We start from the raw sequence: 16,667 nt of genomic DNA, 5'->3' as shown, positions 1-16,667 counted from the left end.
AGGCCGTTTGTATTATTGCAGGCACCCCAAGGAACGCTAGCTGTTTGGGGTTTTACAAGCCTAGGTGAAAGCAGAAGCTTTGAGCTAGGGATGAGCCACAGCGATGGAGGAAAGAAGTTTCAGTCGGGGTGCAGGAAGAAGCTGTGGGCCAGCACTGCCTGCCATGGTGGGTAGTGACGTCTGTGCAGTGGAGGTTTTTTCAGGCTTTACACAGCTGCACAGCCCACAAAGCTGGCTGGGGGATGACGTCTGGAGGGTCACCTGCACACAGTTCTGCTGTGGGCAGGACTGCCTTCACCTCAGCTCCTCCAGAGCTGCGCACGAAGACCTCCTGAGAGGTGCTTGCCTATCCCTTCATGACAAAGATTGCACCGTCTGCTGTGGCAATCTATTGCACTTGGCTAAACCTACCACTGTATTTTTTTCCGTAGTGACTAACCTCGGTCTTCCCTGCTGCAGGTGAAGGCCATTCCTTCTTCTCTGTCCATGGTTAAAAGCAGCAGCTTTCTCCTTGCCGAAGGCTTTTATGAGCTTGAAGAGTGATGCCTTTGCCACCCTTAGCCTTCTCCTTCCCAGACCAGTTTCCTCAGTCTTTCTAGGTTTTGTCATGATTTCTAACAGCTGCTTGTTTCTATTCTCTGCTTAACTGGTGCATCTGTTCTTGAAAGTGGTGCCCAGACTGGACACAGCTCTGCCGCTGAAGTCCTGCCTGAACCCAGCAGAGCAGACAGATCCCTCTGTGACTTAAAGACAAAGCGCCTGTTTACGCATCCCAATATAGATGCATTTTTTGGTGAGAGATTGACACTGTTGATGGATAGTCAACCCATGATCTGTTGTAACCCCCAATCCCTCAGCCAGCCTGCTGCTTGCGTGGTGATTATTTTTCCCAAGTGTGCAAATGTGACAGATATATTCCACATCTGTCATCCAAGCAGTTAATGAAAATACAGGCTAGCGATGGACTCGGAACACAACCCGAAGAATTTCATTTGATACATCGTCCCAGCTGAAAGGCCTGTCTTCAGTAATTACTTTCTGAATGCAACTTTCTAAATGCTTTGCATCCACCCTGCAGTAAATTGCACCTAAGCAGAAAAATACTATGCTGCACCTACACTGTTTTCCTGCATTACTTATGAGAATATTGTCTAAAATAGTGTCAAAAAACTTCCTAAAGTCAAGATATAACATTTACTGCTCCTCCTCCATACACAAGGCCTGATGTCTTTTCAAAGGAAGAAGTTCAATGGCTTGACATGTTTGTTTGTGACAAACCTACAGTGGCTGTTACTCATTTCCTTGTTATCTTGTAGGTACTTACAAAGAGTTCTTTTATCTGTTTCAGTATTTTTCCAGGAACTGAAATTAAGCTAACTGTTTTATAATTCTCCAGATCTTCTTTTTTCTCATCTTTAAAGACAGGAGCTATTTTAGCTCACTTACAGTCTTCTGGAAGCTCCCTGATTTTCTACAAATTCTTTAAAAAAAGTATATATTAAAAAAAAACAAAAACAAAACAAAAAAAAGCCCTAACAGCTCTGAACTTGCTTAAATCAGGTCTCTAAGCACCTGGGGTGAATTTAATCAGGTTCAACCATCCTAAAAGCAGCTAGCTCATCTAAATGCTCCCTGTGTGTTCCTTCCCTCCGTTAGTCTCAATTCCTTCCCCTTCCTAGTTGGTGCTAGCTGTGTGGGATGCCTGATTGCCACTCAGTTGTAGTAAAGTCATCAGCAAAAAAAGGTATTCAGCCTAAATGGTGTGTTGGTTCCTCTCTCTCCTGATCACCTTCAGATCCCCATCAAATAGCTCCTTCCTACATTTGTGGGTGATTTTGTGTCTTTTCCTCTCTCTCGGTGTTTGTGTTTCATTCTCTGCACTCATCATACTGCTCTTGCCCTATGAACTTTAGCTACCCTTTGCACTCCTTGGTAATCATAACAAAGAAGGATTGTATGGAAGGATTTGGAGGAGGATAATGGTGTAGTTTAATGGTTGTTTGCAGGGAACTCCTCCCAAACACAAGGCAAAGCTGGGGAGAGAAAGTGTGAAGTAGGGTCTTTGAAATGTTTAACAAGCAGACAAAAGAAGCGATGGTGATCCTTGATGGAGAACCTCTTAGGATGAGAGATGGTGTCAGACCAGAGGCTGAAAGGGGAGGGATGATGTCACCATATCTCTGTGCTGGGCAGTGATCCCATTAGAGAGGCTCTTGGGTGGGTTTGGCCAGGTGGGTGTCTGAGGAGAGTCTGAGTGCAGAGTGGAGACTTCAGATGAAGAGTGGGGTGGGGGCCAATGATTCAGGATGCTGTGCTAACAGGGGACCTTTCTGGAGCCTGCCTGTCATGGGAGAGGGCATCTGCCCAGGGTTGTCTCTGGGTGGAAGAGGAGGCTGGGGCACGAGCTGTGGAGGGAGGTGTTGGGTCAGGGGAGCACAGGTACCATGCCAGGCGTGCTCCCTGCATGGGTGGTGTCTGATGGGATGCTCTTGGCTGGGGTGGAGCCCAGTGCCGTGTCTGTCGGGCTGGCTGTGGGGGGGCTGATGATGGACGCTGCTGGTGTCAGGAGTGGTGGACAGGAGCACTCTGCCTCTGTTTAGGGGTCAGGTTTGGTGACCTCCCTTTGCCTTCATCTGCTGGGTGGGTGATGCAACAGCTTTTTTCTTCTCTCCCAGTTACCTCATCGCCGAGTGACGTTCTCTGCAGCCAGCCAGGCTCAGGACCTGCAGGATCCCTCCCAGCACAGCTACTACGACAGTGGGCTGGAGGAATCAGAGACCCCAAGCAGCAAATCATCGTCGGGGCCCCGCATCGGGCCACTAGCCCTGCCTGAGGATCACTACGAACGCACCACGCCCGATGGCAGCATCGGGGAGATGGAGCATCCTGAGAATGGTATGTGCTCGCCGCATGTGTGCCTGCCCCTCCCCAGGGACCCTGCACCTGAGGCTCTTCATCCCCAATGCCGCACCTCCCTTGGTGTGGGTGAGATGGGGTGAGGAGCTCGGCTGGGGCAGGCTTGCCACGCTCAAGTCTGGTGGGGCTGGGAGACTGGAGAAGAGGTGAGGCTCAAAACAAGAGAGAAGCAAGAACATGGTGGGGAGGGGAGAGGTGGGTGAGGGAGAGGAGGTCTGGGGGAGGCTAGGAGATGTGGGAGTGGGAAGAGTGAGGGGTCATATGGGTTTGGCAGGAGGCAGATGGGTTTAGCATGAGGTAGGCAGGGGGCCCAACAGGATGGTCCGAGATGGCAGCGCAGGTGGCATGCAGAGGGGGTTGTAGCCCAACTGATGATGAGCTTGTGTACTGCAGTCAGGTGGTCCCATGGGTGCTTCCCTCCATGGCAGGGTAGGGATGTAGGGACAGATGGGATGTGATGCAGCTCTCTGTGCTGTCGTGGGAGTTTCCTGGGGAGCAGAGGAGTAGAGCAGGTTTAGTGGCACAGACTGTGGTGAGGGGATGTGTGGAGTGCAGGATCAGAGAGTGTGGTGGTGGTAAACCCGAGAGCGACGTGTCCTGCCTTCATTGGGCCCTTCAGGTCACCTCCTGCTCGGGTCCACCTTTACCTGAGAACGCCACCAGAGGTGTCTGCAATCTCACCGCGGGAGAGCTGGCTTTCCCCTGCCCTGGCGCAGCTTCAACCCCAGTTCTGCTCCTTGTGCTGCCTCTGTGCTGCCTGCCTGACTACCCTCAATGAGCCCACTCCCCAAGCTGTCTTCGCTGGCCAGCTTAAGTTGCTTCCTTGGACTTGGCTCTGGCTGTGCACATAACATCTACTTTCCTATACCTGCTGCCTTCTGTGCTCTTGTACTGAGGGGAGGTTGCAGTGGAGCTGGCAAGTTCAAAGAAAACCTCTGGGAGGGAAAAGGAGGAGATGCAAAGGGTCTCCTGAAGTCTCCTCCTACTTCTGGGAGCACTCTTGACTTTGGGACAGGTCTGTATGTGGTATGAAAATGGCTGAGAGTGTGTTCAGCTGGTCTAGGGAGTTGCAAACCTGCTGGGTCCCCCTATTAAAGAACACATGGGCCCTGGGGCAATTTGTCATCTTGAAGGTCTAGTGGAACATCTCTTCTTTCTTGCCAGGTTAGTTCCTGGAGTAACACTGGAGTTCCCTATGCTACGACCATTGAAGCAAGGCATGGTGGTGCCAGGTCTGGCAGGGTTCTCAAATCTATTTTTTGCTCTTGCAATATGAGGCACACTCCTGTCTAGGAGTGTTGTGCGGATCACTTTCTTCCCAAGAGTACTGGCCAGTCAAGTGGGAAGAGCATTATGGAGAGGTTCCTGGAGTCCTGGCATGGGATGACAATACTGGACTTCCCAAGTGCCCTTGAGTACCAGGCTGTGCCTCCAGAGAGGCTTGAGGGGCATGTGAGCAAGGACATGCCACATGGCTGTGCTGAAGGATATAGTGGGGCAGTGATGATGATGGGCCTGAAAGAGGAAAGTTTGAGACCCTGAAGGTGGAAGGCAACCCAGAGATGATGAGGGAGGATCAGGGCTAAAAGTAGAAAGAGGAGAGAGAGAGAGAGAGAGAGAGAGCGAGAGAGGAGGACCCGGAGGGTCTGCAGCAGGAGATGGAGGGAGAGAGGGCTGCCTGTAGTCCTTGGGACGTTCATTGTTTGCCTGATGGGGATGACCAGACCCGAGGAAGGCTAGGGGACACTGCCCAGAGCAGTGGCTGTCACAGGGACAGAGCAGCCAGGCATGGCTCCCTGCCCACAGCATCACAAAACCCAACCTGCCCTATAAATTGGGCAGCTCCTTCCCTTTGCACAAGAGTCCCTGTGTATGTTCATAGCTCAGAAGGACAGAAATCACCACACACCCATCCATGAACAAATCCACCTGTGATACAGACATGTGCAGAGGCTCCCAGGGGATAACTGTGACCCTGTTCTGCTCACCATCCCCCAGCCTGTCCTGGCTTGGCTCCCTTCACGTGGCAGTGGTTGGGAAGTCAGGCTCCAGTGCCTCCAGCAGCTGTTCTGACCTATATAAACCAGGTTCAGTGCAGAGGCCATGGCAGGCCAAGGCTCTGGGGAATTCACCGGTCAGTCCTGGTGCTCTGCAGATAATCTGGCAAAGGCAGTTCAATGAACTTGAAGGGCTGGGGTCAGGGTTGTGATCCCTTAAGCAGACTATCAGGGGACTCTAGCACCAGGCCAGGTGATGTGGAGATTAGGAAGTACTGATTGTGTTAGATCAGTTCATCAGAGTTGTGTTTCCCACGATCCACCTGCCCGAGATGTGGCACATCAGACCTTTCTGTGGCACAAAGAAGACCTCTCCATCTTGTTTGTCCAGAGAAGGGTAATGTCTTGCTTCCTGCAAAGAGTCTCCAGTGATGTGGGACCATCATGACCTTTCTGGGAACTGTCCCACCATGCCCTTGTCTTGGCTTTTGCAGCTGCTTGAGCAGCACCAGCCCCTCAAAGAGATCAGATTATGTTTTTTGTGAAGCTGGGAAGACTAAGCCATTCTTGACCTTATATTAAACTGAAGAGATGAATTGAATCCCACACATCCTATCTTGCGGCACGAGTGCAAGACTGACACGACTGTGCATTTTCTAGGCTTTCATCTAGTTATAAATATCCAACATAACAGGGCTTCCATTGCTTTCTCCAGGAGATTATCCCTGCAGCCGAACCAATCTGATAAGCAAGTATGCAAGGCTATTTATAGCATTTCAACTGGAAGACAGATCCATGCCTTTTCTTTGTAGATGGTTCTTCACTTGATTAACACACATATCAGTGTCCTCCTTTTTTGGACACTTTTTACTGTGCAGACTGCAGTAAAATGCTGTATTGCAGGGGCTGAGCCAGGTCCTTTTCAGGAGGAATTACGATGTTTCTGATGAAGACTTCTCCAGTATCTTGGCACTGATGTGCCAGCTCCTCAGTCATCCCAGGCATTTATCATCCCTGGTATTTTACCTAGCTGCCCACTGTTTCCTCCCCAACATTTTGCCGTGCTGTTATCCACTTCTGTGGGTTACACTGAGCTGGGAACTGAGCTTAGTCTCCCACTTGGCCACCCGTTGCTTTTGCTAAAGACATCTGCTCCCCCTGTATCACAGATTTGCTTTAGTTGGAAGGAGCCTGGGAGTGATTCTGCTCTGCAGAGGATCTGCCCTGCTATAATGCATGCAGAGCTTGGATTATGAAAGTGCCAGTCTCTCTCCATTGATGATGGAGAGAATTTAGCAAGATTACAGGACCAAATACGTGCAATTTAGGAAACATTACATGACGGCAGGTTCATTCTGTCCCTGTGTGGTATGAAGGTACCTGAGATGACGATATACTGGATGAAGTATTTCTGAATTATGTTCTTCAACCCACAGAACAGGGGCAAACATGTAATCTGTTTTATCCCCATTATTTAAAGTGGGGACCTCGTGCCATTTTTAATGCATGTCATTACAACCCCGCACTGAATATGCAATTAACAATCATCTCATGAGCTTTCGCAATGCACTTGGTGCAGTAGTATCTGTACTTCACCGATGTTAATGAGTTTATCCTCTCAGCTCCCCTTCCAGGGAAGAAATTCCACTATAGGTGGGGAATGAAATAGAAAATTATAATCTGCATTTCTGAGATGTCTGCTAGCTTTGGGTGACCCCTGGATGAGCTGGCAGCTCCTTGGTCTGCTCTTTTTGGAGGGCGAGAGCCACCATATCATCCCAGTGCTCCTGAGCCATGGGGCAGATCTCCAGCTGCTCTTGGACAGCAAAGCCAAGGCTGCATCGGCTGCCTCTGGGCAGCTGCTGACGTACGAGGCATGAGCAGCATGGCTTTGGGACTTTGTGGCAGAGCTGGATGTAGACCTCTCTCTCCTGGTTTATAGCCATAGGCTTTTCTGACAAGACCAGCCTTTTTCTCATGGTCTCCTACCTCCTCTGTACACCTCAGCACAGCTTGAGCAAGTGAATTGAGATACCATTTCCACAATTTGACTGCTGGACTTAATAAAACCCTTTCAGTGCAGATTTTTCATGGTTTCAAGAAAGATTGGTAGATTGATGCTTTGTAAAGCCAGGAGGAGCAGCTTATCTAAACCCTGCATGACAGGCCATAAAATTTCACCCTGTGATTTCTGCATCTCACCATGGCTGAGCGGGAGCACTCCTTTGGAAAGATCCCATTTTGATAGCAGATTGCAAATGGTGGCAAGTGTGCGAGACCCCTGGTGAGCCCTTCCAGATTCTGTCTGCCCCCAGTTTCACAAGAGTACACTTAAACTCTGCTTAAGGTACTCTAGCTCCCATTTCTTTCCATTGAATCTTACGATATTAGAAGACACCTGACTTGATGCGTACTTGTAGATCACATGCAAGCAAGTCAACATTTAAAGTTCTCTTTGATACACTCAAAAACTGAGTCAAGTCCCTTACTGTGAGCAGAGCCAAGGCGAGACATTTTGGCAGCTGGGTCTCTCTTCCTTTCCTCCCACCCTTCCTTGCGCTCCTCCCAGCCATTGCCATCTGCTCGTGACGCCACCACAGACCTGCAGACCCATTCCTGGGCAGCAGCAACATCTGGCACATCTTGGATGTATGTGCTGCTTTTTGGCAACCCTTGCAAAGGCAGCCTGGGGAGTTTTTTCCCTCCTGCTCCCCTTTGCTACACTTCTGATTATAGTTCAAGTCTTCTGTTCCTTCATAGCATTTTTTTCTCTGCATGATCACCAATTTGCCAGCAACCTTCTAGCGGTGTGGATGTGCCCAGCTGATAGCCCACAACTCTCCAGCAGCACTCAGTGATATCCACAGTAGCACCAGGCACAGAGATAATGTGACTGCTAGTGTTTGTCTTCATAGCCTCATGACAGGCATGTATGTCCATCACCTGCAAGCAGAGCTGCTTCTGGCTGGCACTGGGCTGTGTGTGCACCCTGCAATATCACAGCACTTTGAGAAGGTGTGTGGCTCAGAAGAGGGCTCCCAGTGGTCCCTTCTCACTGCTCATGGTGATGAGGTGGATTTGCAGCAGTGGATAGCCACTATCTCCTGTCTTCTGCTTAGTGTCAGTCTGGTCATGAGCTTCTTTTTAAGGTTCTCCCTGCTATTGTTGTTCAGTTCCTTCCAGCCAGCAGATGGGACAAAAAAAATTACTTTCTGTCTCTTCCTCTGGCAGAGTGAAGTCTCTAGATCTTAAAACCTATTCTTCTTTTTTTTTGCATTATCTTTAAATGTCCCTTTTGTCTTGATGAAAGTGTTCCAGGCACATGTTCAGTCTGCAGATTTTTTTTCAAACGTACTCTGCAGCATTTTTGCTTTGTTGCAGAGCGCTGAGGAATGCTTTTTACTGGGTCCCCGTCTGGGGTGTGGGACTCGAGCTAGCTCTGCGCCATTCCCAGTCAAAGGCCTGTGAGCCCAGATCAGTTGTCTGGTACACAGACCTCTTCTGTTACTGAAAGATCTTACACCTTGTGGGAGAAAACTGAAGGTATGGTGTAGGATAGGATAAATGCTGCTGTCCATGAAATCAAGAAAGAAGGTCCTTGGCTGCAGACCAGTCTCCCCTTTGCTGACTGAGAACCAGCAGGTCACGCATCTGACCAGCTGAGGACCACTGGGTTGGGTCTGACTGGTGCTTAGACACCTCTCTAGCTGCAACATTGTGGGATTTTTTTTAACTGATATGCAGCCCTTTCCTATTTAACACTGAGTGTTGACATCAGGGCTGGAATTACTTATTGTAGATGTTTTGTCATTACCAGTAGTTTCCAAGTCCTGCTCTTGTTTAGGGTATGCATAGTCTCTGTGACCATCTTCTGCATGAAGACTGCATGTCTACTTCTACAAATTATGTCTGGGTTTCTCAGTGATCTTCAGCTCTACAGACATCTGCATTTCTTCGTAAGAAATTGCGAGCTTCTCCACTTTCTTCACTTAACATTGGTTCATCCCCAAAGACAATTTCTGATTTTCCTAATCACTGCTGAAGAGAGATGTGAGAGAAGATTTTTATCACGAGAGACAACATCCGACAGATTGCAAATGGTCATGGATTACACCATCTTGGTTTCAACATGCCATTTCTGTATGAGCTGTAATTTCAAACTTGTTCTCACCCTATTTCTTATTTTCCGTATTTTCCAGCAGCTGTGCCTGGGTAAATTCTCTCTTATGAAAGAGCCATTCAGGTCAGAGCAGTTGTGTCATGCCACATCAATCAGGTCACCTTTCTTAATTGTACCGAGGATCCCAGGGTAAACAGCATACGGCTGGTTTTACTTCCCCAGACTGAGTAACAAGTACATTGCTACTAGCTAGAGAGAATGCCTTTAATCCTCTCAAGACCTTCTAAGAAGGATGCTACTTGGTTCAGACGTCGTCCAAAATAGCTTTAATAATTTATTTGACAGTGTCTTTCTTGTCTCAGAGGATTATGAGGTAGTACACATGTAAGATTGTCCTCAAGTTCTCCAAAGATCCTTAGCAGATTCTGGACATCTCTAGAGGAGTTATTTGAAGGAACCAAATTTCCCTGTTGGATTCTGATTACTTTTTTCACCCCTTCTGTCCCTGAACTGTGGTTATATTACATGATTATAAAAAAATCTAGGCAGGACAGTTGTTCTGAGGCAATGCCCAAGAGACAAAAAGCTTTATATTTCAGTAGGAAGGTGCCTTCTCTTGCAGAATATATAGGTCCCTGTGGCTATATGCATGTCTCCTGCATTCAAGATTGGGGTTTTTTTGAGTTTTCTGCTATTCCTTGTGATCCTGGGATGGGATGTGACATCTTCCATTCCCTCTGGCAGGATGATGGAAATTGGTGAATGTCATCTCCCTTCTTTTATGTCCTTCACATTCTTCCTGCTTTGAACCTACCGGATGAAGAAAATCCTGTCATCTTTCTTAATATTTATTCTTTCTTCCATCTGGAAGCCCTACCCAACATGATCCTCTTCCTGCACTGTCATGAGTGCACATCTCAGGGAGGTGACCCTGCTCTAAATTTGCTGTTTTATTGGGCAATACTGCAGACACCACAGGCTTGGAGAATATGCTGAAAGCTAGCCCAAAACTCACCTTGCTTTTTGGAACCACTCTGTTCGCTAGGCGTGGTCAGCCCCACAGCAAACTTTGAGACTTTTCTTATAGCAACCAACTGCAAACAGATGGGAGCATATAGTTTTTGTCTAAAAACTATAAATGACCTTATGCAGGGAAGTTGACTTCTATGCTCCCAGGGAAAGGAGGGCTTCCCGGTCTTCCGGATGAGGGAGATGAAGCAACGTCATGTTCTTTCTCCAGTCCAGGGCAGGAACACTTTCCACCACCATTTCATCTCAGCAGGCCTGGGGCTGGGTCATAGCTCTGACCTGGCAGGACATGTACTCCTACTGTCCTAGTGACACCAAAACAGGGAACTTCACCTTCCAAGGTGGCTGACACTCAGTCTCCACAGGACTTCTTAGGTTTTTTGCTTTTGCCTGGCAATGGCTGAAAATGTCCATGTAAATGGTCATGCATAGCTATTCTTATCTGGACCAAATCTAAACACGCCTTCTTGTATAAAGTCTCTTTTCCAAAGAGTAGTTTATGTCATCCTCAAACTATTCATGTTCAACTCAAGTTTGCTAAACTGTGTTAAAGGAAGAGGCTTTCAGATTTACATCCACAACAGGAACAAGAGGGTGGTTCCCTTCTTTGTTTGTACCATGTTGCTCTCCAGAGAGAACATTTCCTCAGAATGAGGGGTTGGATGAAGCTCCTTCAGACTCGTCTTTTGTCTTTTCTATAACATTTAAAAATATGCATTTGGACAGGGCTTGAGACCTGGTGTCCTGCCTTTGGACAGGGGCTCTGGAGCAATTGCAGATGGTCCATGTGACATACATGGGGAAGAGCCAGCAACTGAGTTATGAGCATTTCTGTTGATGAACCTGTTAACTACAGCCAGCACCCCATGTGTTTTGTTAGCAAGAGTGCCAAAATATGCAGCTCCTCTCCTCTGTGTCTTGGTTTGCTCATCCCTGTCCCTATGCCATGTGCTCTGTTGTGCCAACACAGCTGTTTGTCTGGCTGCATGGCGAACTGGACTGGGGAGCTGATCAGGCTGAAGTTTTGCTGGATCACTTTTTTTTGCCATATTACTCTCCAGTCAGAGCAATTTTCCTAACCTGACTATTCTGTGGCTCCACAAAGAGATGAGCTTGCAGAAAACAGGGATTTTGTAGAAGGGCAGTGAGCAGCCAGATGAGGTTGGCGTTCATGTTTAGAATACGTCTAAACCAGAAAAAGCGACCAAGTGTAAAAGCAATAGACAACTAGGATCCCTCAGCAGTGCCAGACTATTTGTTGTTTTCACAGACCTGCTTCCTTAGAAAGCTCCTTTTGAAGTAATTTGACATGCCATTTCCAGCTCCTGTATGATCTAACTCAGTGACTTCCCCTTTATCTGCCTCTGAATGCTCCTGAATGTCTCTATAAACCTTCCTGCTTGGCAGTTCCTCTTCCCATGTAAAGGGACCTGCATTAGTGTGGGATTTAAACTTAATGCTAGGGAAGCTTGTGAGGTCTCCCCTTTGAGCTTCTTGAAGACTTCACACTGCATTTTGTTTCTCATAAAAATAGCATGTGCCTGAGTTTAAAGGATCGGTCAGGTGTAGATCCTTCAGGTGGAAAATCCCTCTCATGGGCATGAGATAGAGGATAAGGGATTCATTCCTGTCCCCAGTGAAATCAATGTGAGCTTTGCTATTGAGACAGGTCAAATGTCAGTCTCAGTTGTTCGCTCTTCCCCAGGATTTTATCTTTTGTGCTCTCAGTATTAATGAATCTCTCTTCCTGTCTCCTTCCCACAAGCTCTCATCCATCCTGATTTGAAGTCACCTCCATTAAGTGGTTGTAACGCTAGCTCTTTGCTTTACTTGCAGAGAGGACACTCCATAAATCTAACATTAGTCATGGCATCTGGCGAGAGATACCAAGGATAGGCTGCTTTGACTCAGAGGTTATCTAACCGTATCAGCCCCTGCGTTTGCCTTTCCTTTCAGAGAGCTGAGGTTCCCCTGCAGGAACCAGGGCTCATTTCATGTCAGCTGATGCAACCATGCAGTCAGCTCAGGGCCAGTGCTGACACAACAGAGAAGCCACATAGTGGTCAGCTCCTTCTTCCTGGGGCAGTGTGGTTGGACCTGGGCTCTTTTTCCAACATCTCAGCCCTCTCCCCAGTCTGAGCAGGACAAGAAGCTTTCAACAAGCAGCAATGGAGGAAGCTTATGTGCTTTGGCTGGCAGGCTCCATTTTCCCAGGCAGGCACATCTAAACAGGTCTTGGAGGCGTGCAGTGACAAGTTGTCTGTGTTTGTTGAAACTGGAGATGACAGTGGGATGGAGAAGAGGCTGTGCCTTTGCATCAAGTACAAGGCTTCCCAGATAATCTTTGCAATGGGCTTCAGCCTCACTCCTCTTCAGAAAGGAGGGCTGCACTTCACTGATGGAAGAAGGGGACTGCCCAGGGTCTGATGGATACTGACTCCTACATGGGTGCTCCTTCCACCACTGTATCACTAAAAACAAAGACCCAGATCTTGTTCTTGGACTTTGAGGCCAACTGCCCCAGCACAGCTTATGTCTACTAGGCTAAACTCTTTCAGTCAGTGTTGCTTCATCCATCCTGTCCATTGAGAAGGGTTCCTCCACAGTGCTCACCCCCAAACTGCACCAGGGCTCTTGTCTGACAGACAGCTGCTCTGAACCAGGTGAAAACAGGCTAACCTCAAAATGAGCTGGACAATGAGAACAGTGCTTGTGGAGGGTCTTGGAGATGCTTAGATTTACACTAAGGACCCATACTCCAGTGTAAGAAAGACTGGCATTATCAGGTTTATCTTATTTCACTTTTAAAATCATTTAGGGTAAACAGTCAAAAATGCCATGAGTGGGGAATAAATCAGCTCATATGGCTCATGTATGAGAGAATGTGTGCCTCTGCTTTAGTCTATCTGTGTTCGTATACTTATTCAGATATAAAAAGTAAAACATTCTTACATGGATGGCCATAAACCCTCTGTACAAGAAACACTGTGCGAGGCTGAGGAAGGGATCCAGCAGGGAAGAGCAGTATGCTGGAGTACACAGGCACAAGTTCATAAAACCAGCAATTCTCAAACAGTTATATGTCCATGTCTGTTTTAAAACAACCTTGCTTGGAAATGAAAAAACAAGGAGGCAGTGAGAGAAAGGAGAGGGTTAGGATATGGTCTTTGTTCAGGGATGTGTCAGAACAGCATGTTGTGTTGTTTTATAGCTGCTGAGGAAAGAGAAGATGGAGTAGGGAATGTAAAATGACAGAGAGTGAGTAGATGTGATATTTGCCTGATGTATTTTGCTGGTAATTAGTATAATACCAATTAGACATAAGTAATCTTTTTTTCTTCTTCAGCTGTATAAGTTATTGCTTGAAAATATGCCAACTAAAACCAAGATATTAAACTTGGAGGGATATGGAGATTTCTGTTCCTTGAGGATCTCTAGATGAAATTACTCAGACAACAGGGATCTTGACAAAAGCAAGACTTATTATATCTAGAAAGAAAATGAATAAAAGCAAAAGAAATTGTGTATTCCATGTCTAGTGTCTTGCTGCTTATTAGCCACACAGGAAGGGGCACCCACAGAGATGCAGATAAATCAGTGAGAGAAGGCAAATATCTCGCCTCTCCTGAAAACAATGCTACTTTGACGTTATTGTTCACCCTATCAGTTTCCCTCAGCAGGCAGATCCCAAACCCTTCCCGTGTTCAGGAAGTTCCCCGCTGCAGGTAAACCCTGCTGCCCCCACACACTTTATTTTTCATTCTCCAAACCCTGTTTTGTCTCTTTGCTTACTCACATCATAAGACACAGGACTCACCTTGTTTTGCCTCTTGGTCCCTTGGGACATAAACCTCCTTAATGATGATTAATGGCTTACGTCAGAGGGTCAATTGCTGATCCCAGACCTCTCAAATCACAGATCCTTTTGAGGTCTTTACCTGTCCAGTTCTGGGCTGCTGTTTCAAACAAGTACACCGCTGCTTTGCTCAATGCCACACACATATTTTCTATTGCTATGGACTATGCATAAGAAGCAGACCTGCTATTACCATCTTCTCCCTTTTGAAAAAAAAACTGTAAAAATTATGCCCTTGGACTGATTCTGCAAGTTTCCATACATCTCTGTTGGACCATGAAATCAAAATCTTCTCATGATCATCCTGCTGTTCCCTTGTGTCGTGCTTTGGGGGTGACAGAGCTGGCAAATCCCCTTTGCCAATCTGCCTCTAATGCAAGGCGACGATGTATCCCCGTTGTCCTGCCAGGATGTTAGGCAGCAGGTTTAATCCTCGTTTGTTCTTTAAAGCCTGTTTTATTCATTCTGTGCCTTTAGGACTGCCTCTGGCGGGTCTCCCTGGAGTGGTGCAAACTTTATTGCATCTAACCTCCAGCAGTCTGTAAACTGCAGCACCCAGGGGTAGCTGGAGGTTGATATTCCCTATTGGAAGTGATTATCCTTTTTCCCACTCTCCCACAAGAGCACCTTTCTGCCATCCTAATAACAAACATAGGGCAGAGCAATTCATCAGCATCTGGGTTTTTTTCCTGGGCCTTCCAAACAAACCATAACCAGTGTGCCCCGTTCCTAATCCTCCCCATTTGCATCAGCACACTGATATCCTCCTATTTGTTCAGCAAACTGCGTTGGTGTTGATACTTCCTATTTTTACATGAGGTGGTGACTTCTCCCTGGCTGTGGCCATCAGCACTGCAAATCCTTTCAATGCTTCAGTGGGGAATCATGCCAGCAAGATGGCAAGTGGTTCAATTCAGAAATGTTAACCACCTGGGTTGATTTCTTGGCATGTATTTTGGCTGCACCACAGGAAGATTTGACCAGTGCATATGCCGCTTCTGCCATGTGCCAGCCACAGAATCTCTTCCCATTTAGCTTCCACTGCAGATTTTCAACCTCCGAGCCTGTGGGTGTTTGAGGCATCAATAATGTGCATTTTCAGCTGGGTTTATGGCATGTGTCTTCACTGCAGAGAAATGGGCTGGGTAGTTCAGAAGTTTGGGCTCTCCTGCTTGGGCTGCTCTTGATCTTTGAGCAATCAGCAATCAGAGACCCTCATTTGGTGTTGGATCATTCCTCCAAATTTTCATGACCATGCTCCCAGTCTAATGCTCACAAAACTGCTCTATGCTCATGTGCATTTGGTTCTCTGTGGCTGGGTGTGGTATTCGGGTCTGTGTGTGCATCCTCCATCAGCAAGCAGACATTTTCTCCTCAGGGCAGTCCAGGAGCATCAGCTCTGGATTTAGTGCCCATCCCCGATCCTTCAAATATCCACCACAAATTTCTGGCAAGGATCTGGCCTCTTCCTCCTCCATGTCTGCATTATGGTTCAGGCAACCAGCACATTTTCACAATCAGAAAAGACTGTAAAAAAGCTGAAATGACAAGTGAATGTGTTCACTTTACTCTTAAGCAGCCTAGGAAAGATCTGTGGAAAGAAAACAAAGCATATGCATGCAAATCCATACTGTCATTTCCTCTCCCAGTTTCCTTGGGGTTTGGCTTGACTCTCTTCCAAGGGCTCTTCCTTCTCTCCTGCTCTTCTTCTCTCCAAGTGGTCTTTGTTTCCAGATCCCCTTGTTGAGGCAAGCCCTTTTCATAAAGTTGTGATTTCTTTTGTCAGTTAAACACCTATGTGACTTCAAAGGCCTTGAACAGCACTTTGCTGTGTGGCTACTGGCCCCCCTGCAAGAATAATTTCCCCTGATTCATTGTCCTGCTAGTGAAAGATTATTAAATTGTTGATGGAGCTTGACAATGGTTTTGTTCAAAGGCAAACATGCGTATGCCAGTTCTTTTCTCCTTGACACAAGAGCTTTAATACAAGCGTACAATGAAAGGCAGCCACCAAGGAGCAAACACAGAGAGTGCTCATAAAACCAGATCAGTATTCTTAAGTCCCTTTGCACATGAACTGGTGCACCTTGCACCTTGCACTTCTAGGCTGCGCATGTGGCTACCCGCTTGCTCCCATCCGTCACAAGCCCGTAGGTGAGGTGAGAAAACTGGTCTTGCTGAAAATTAATTTTTAAAAAAATTAAAATATCATGCGTTCATTCTTACTCATGTGATTAGGACACTAGGAGGATTGAGGAAGTAGAGGGTGAGTGATGGTGGGAGAGGACCACCCTTTCCAGGAGCAGTGGAAGGGTTGTACAGTGTTGGCATAAGGCTGAAACAATTGCTCTATTTGTCCTGCTCAGAGCTTGCCAAGCACACACATACATCTCCCAACCACGCTGCGCCTTTAGAGCAGCTTTTGGAACCTGCAATGAGGATCATTATATAGACTGCGCAGCCTCAGGCTGCTTGACATTTTGTATTATACAGACTTATTTTCGATTGCTTATCACTTCAGCAGATTTCCAGCACTAAAGCTTAAATTTTCCATGCTGGGTTTCCCTCAGGTTGATTTCTTTTTCTTTTTTTCTTAAGTTTTAGCAGAGGAGTTCCAGCTGTTTTTTGAGAACAAGACATGTTGTCTCAGTCCTGCTAACAAACTGGTTATAAGAATTTCTTTTCAAGATCTATTAGCTTAACCATGCTTTGGAAGAGAGGTGTGGAATTGGGCATGGAAGCTGTCAGC

The 16,667-nt window shown here is 47.0% G+C and overlaps 1 protein-coding gene across 2 annotated transcripts in view; it reads left to right on the top strand.

Moving 5' to 3' along the window:
* Nucleotides 1-16,667, top strand: part of PCDH1 (protocadherin 1) — a 53,210-nt gene that overhangs the window by 24,919 nt on the left and 11,624 nt on the right. For both annotated transcript variants that reach the window (XM_074838799.1, XM_074838801.1), the window contains exon 4: nt 2,676-2,895. In XM_074838799.1, the coding sequence (XP_074694900.1) occupies nt 2,676-2,895 (220 nt within the window). The remainder of the gene's footprint in view (nt 1-2,675; nt 2,896-16,667) is intronic.

The sequence above is a fragment of the Strix aluco genome, chromosome 13 (genome assembly GCF_031877795.1).
Source record: "Strix aluco isolate bStrAlu1 chromosome 13, bStrAlu1.hap1, whole genome shotgun sequence".
Lineage (NCBI taxonomy): Eukaryota > Metazoa > Chordata > Aves > Strigiformes > Strigidae > Strix > Strix aluco.
The sequence above is the reverse complement of the archived record's forward strand: the minus strand, read 5'-3'. Positions and strand labels throughout refer to the sequence as shown.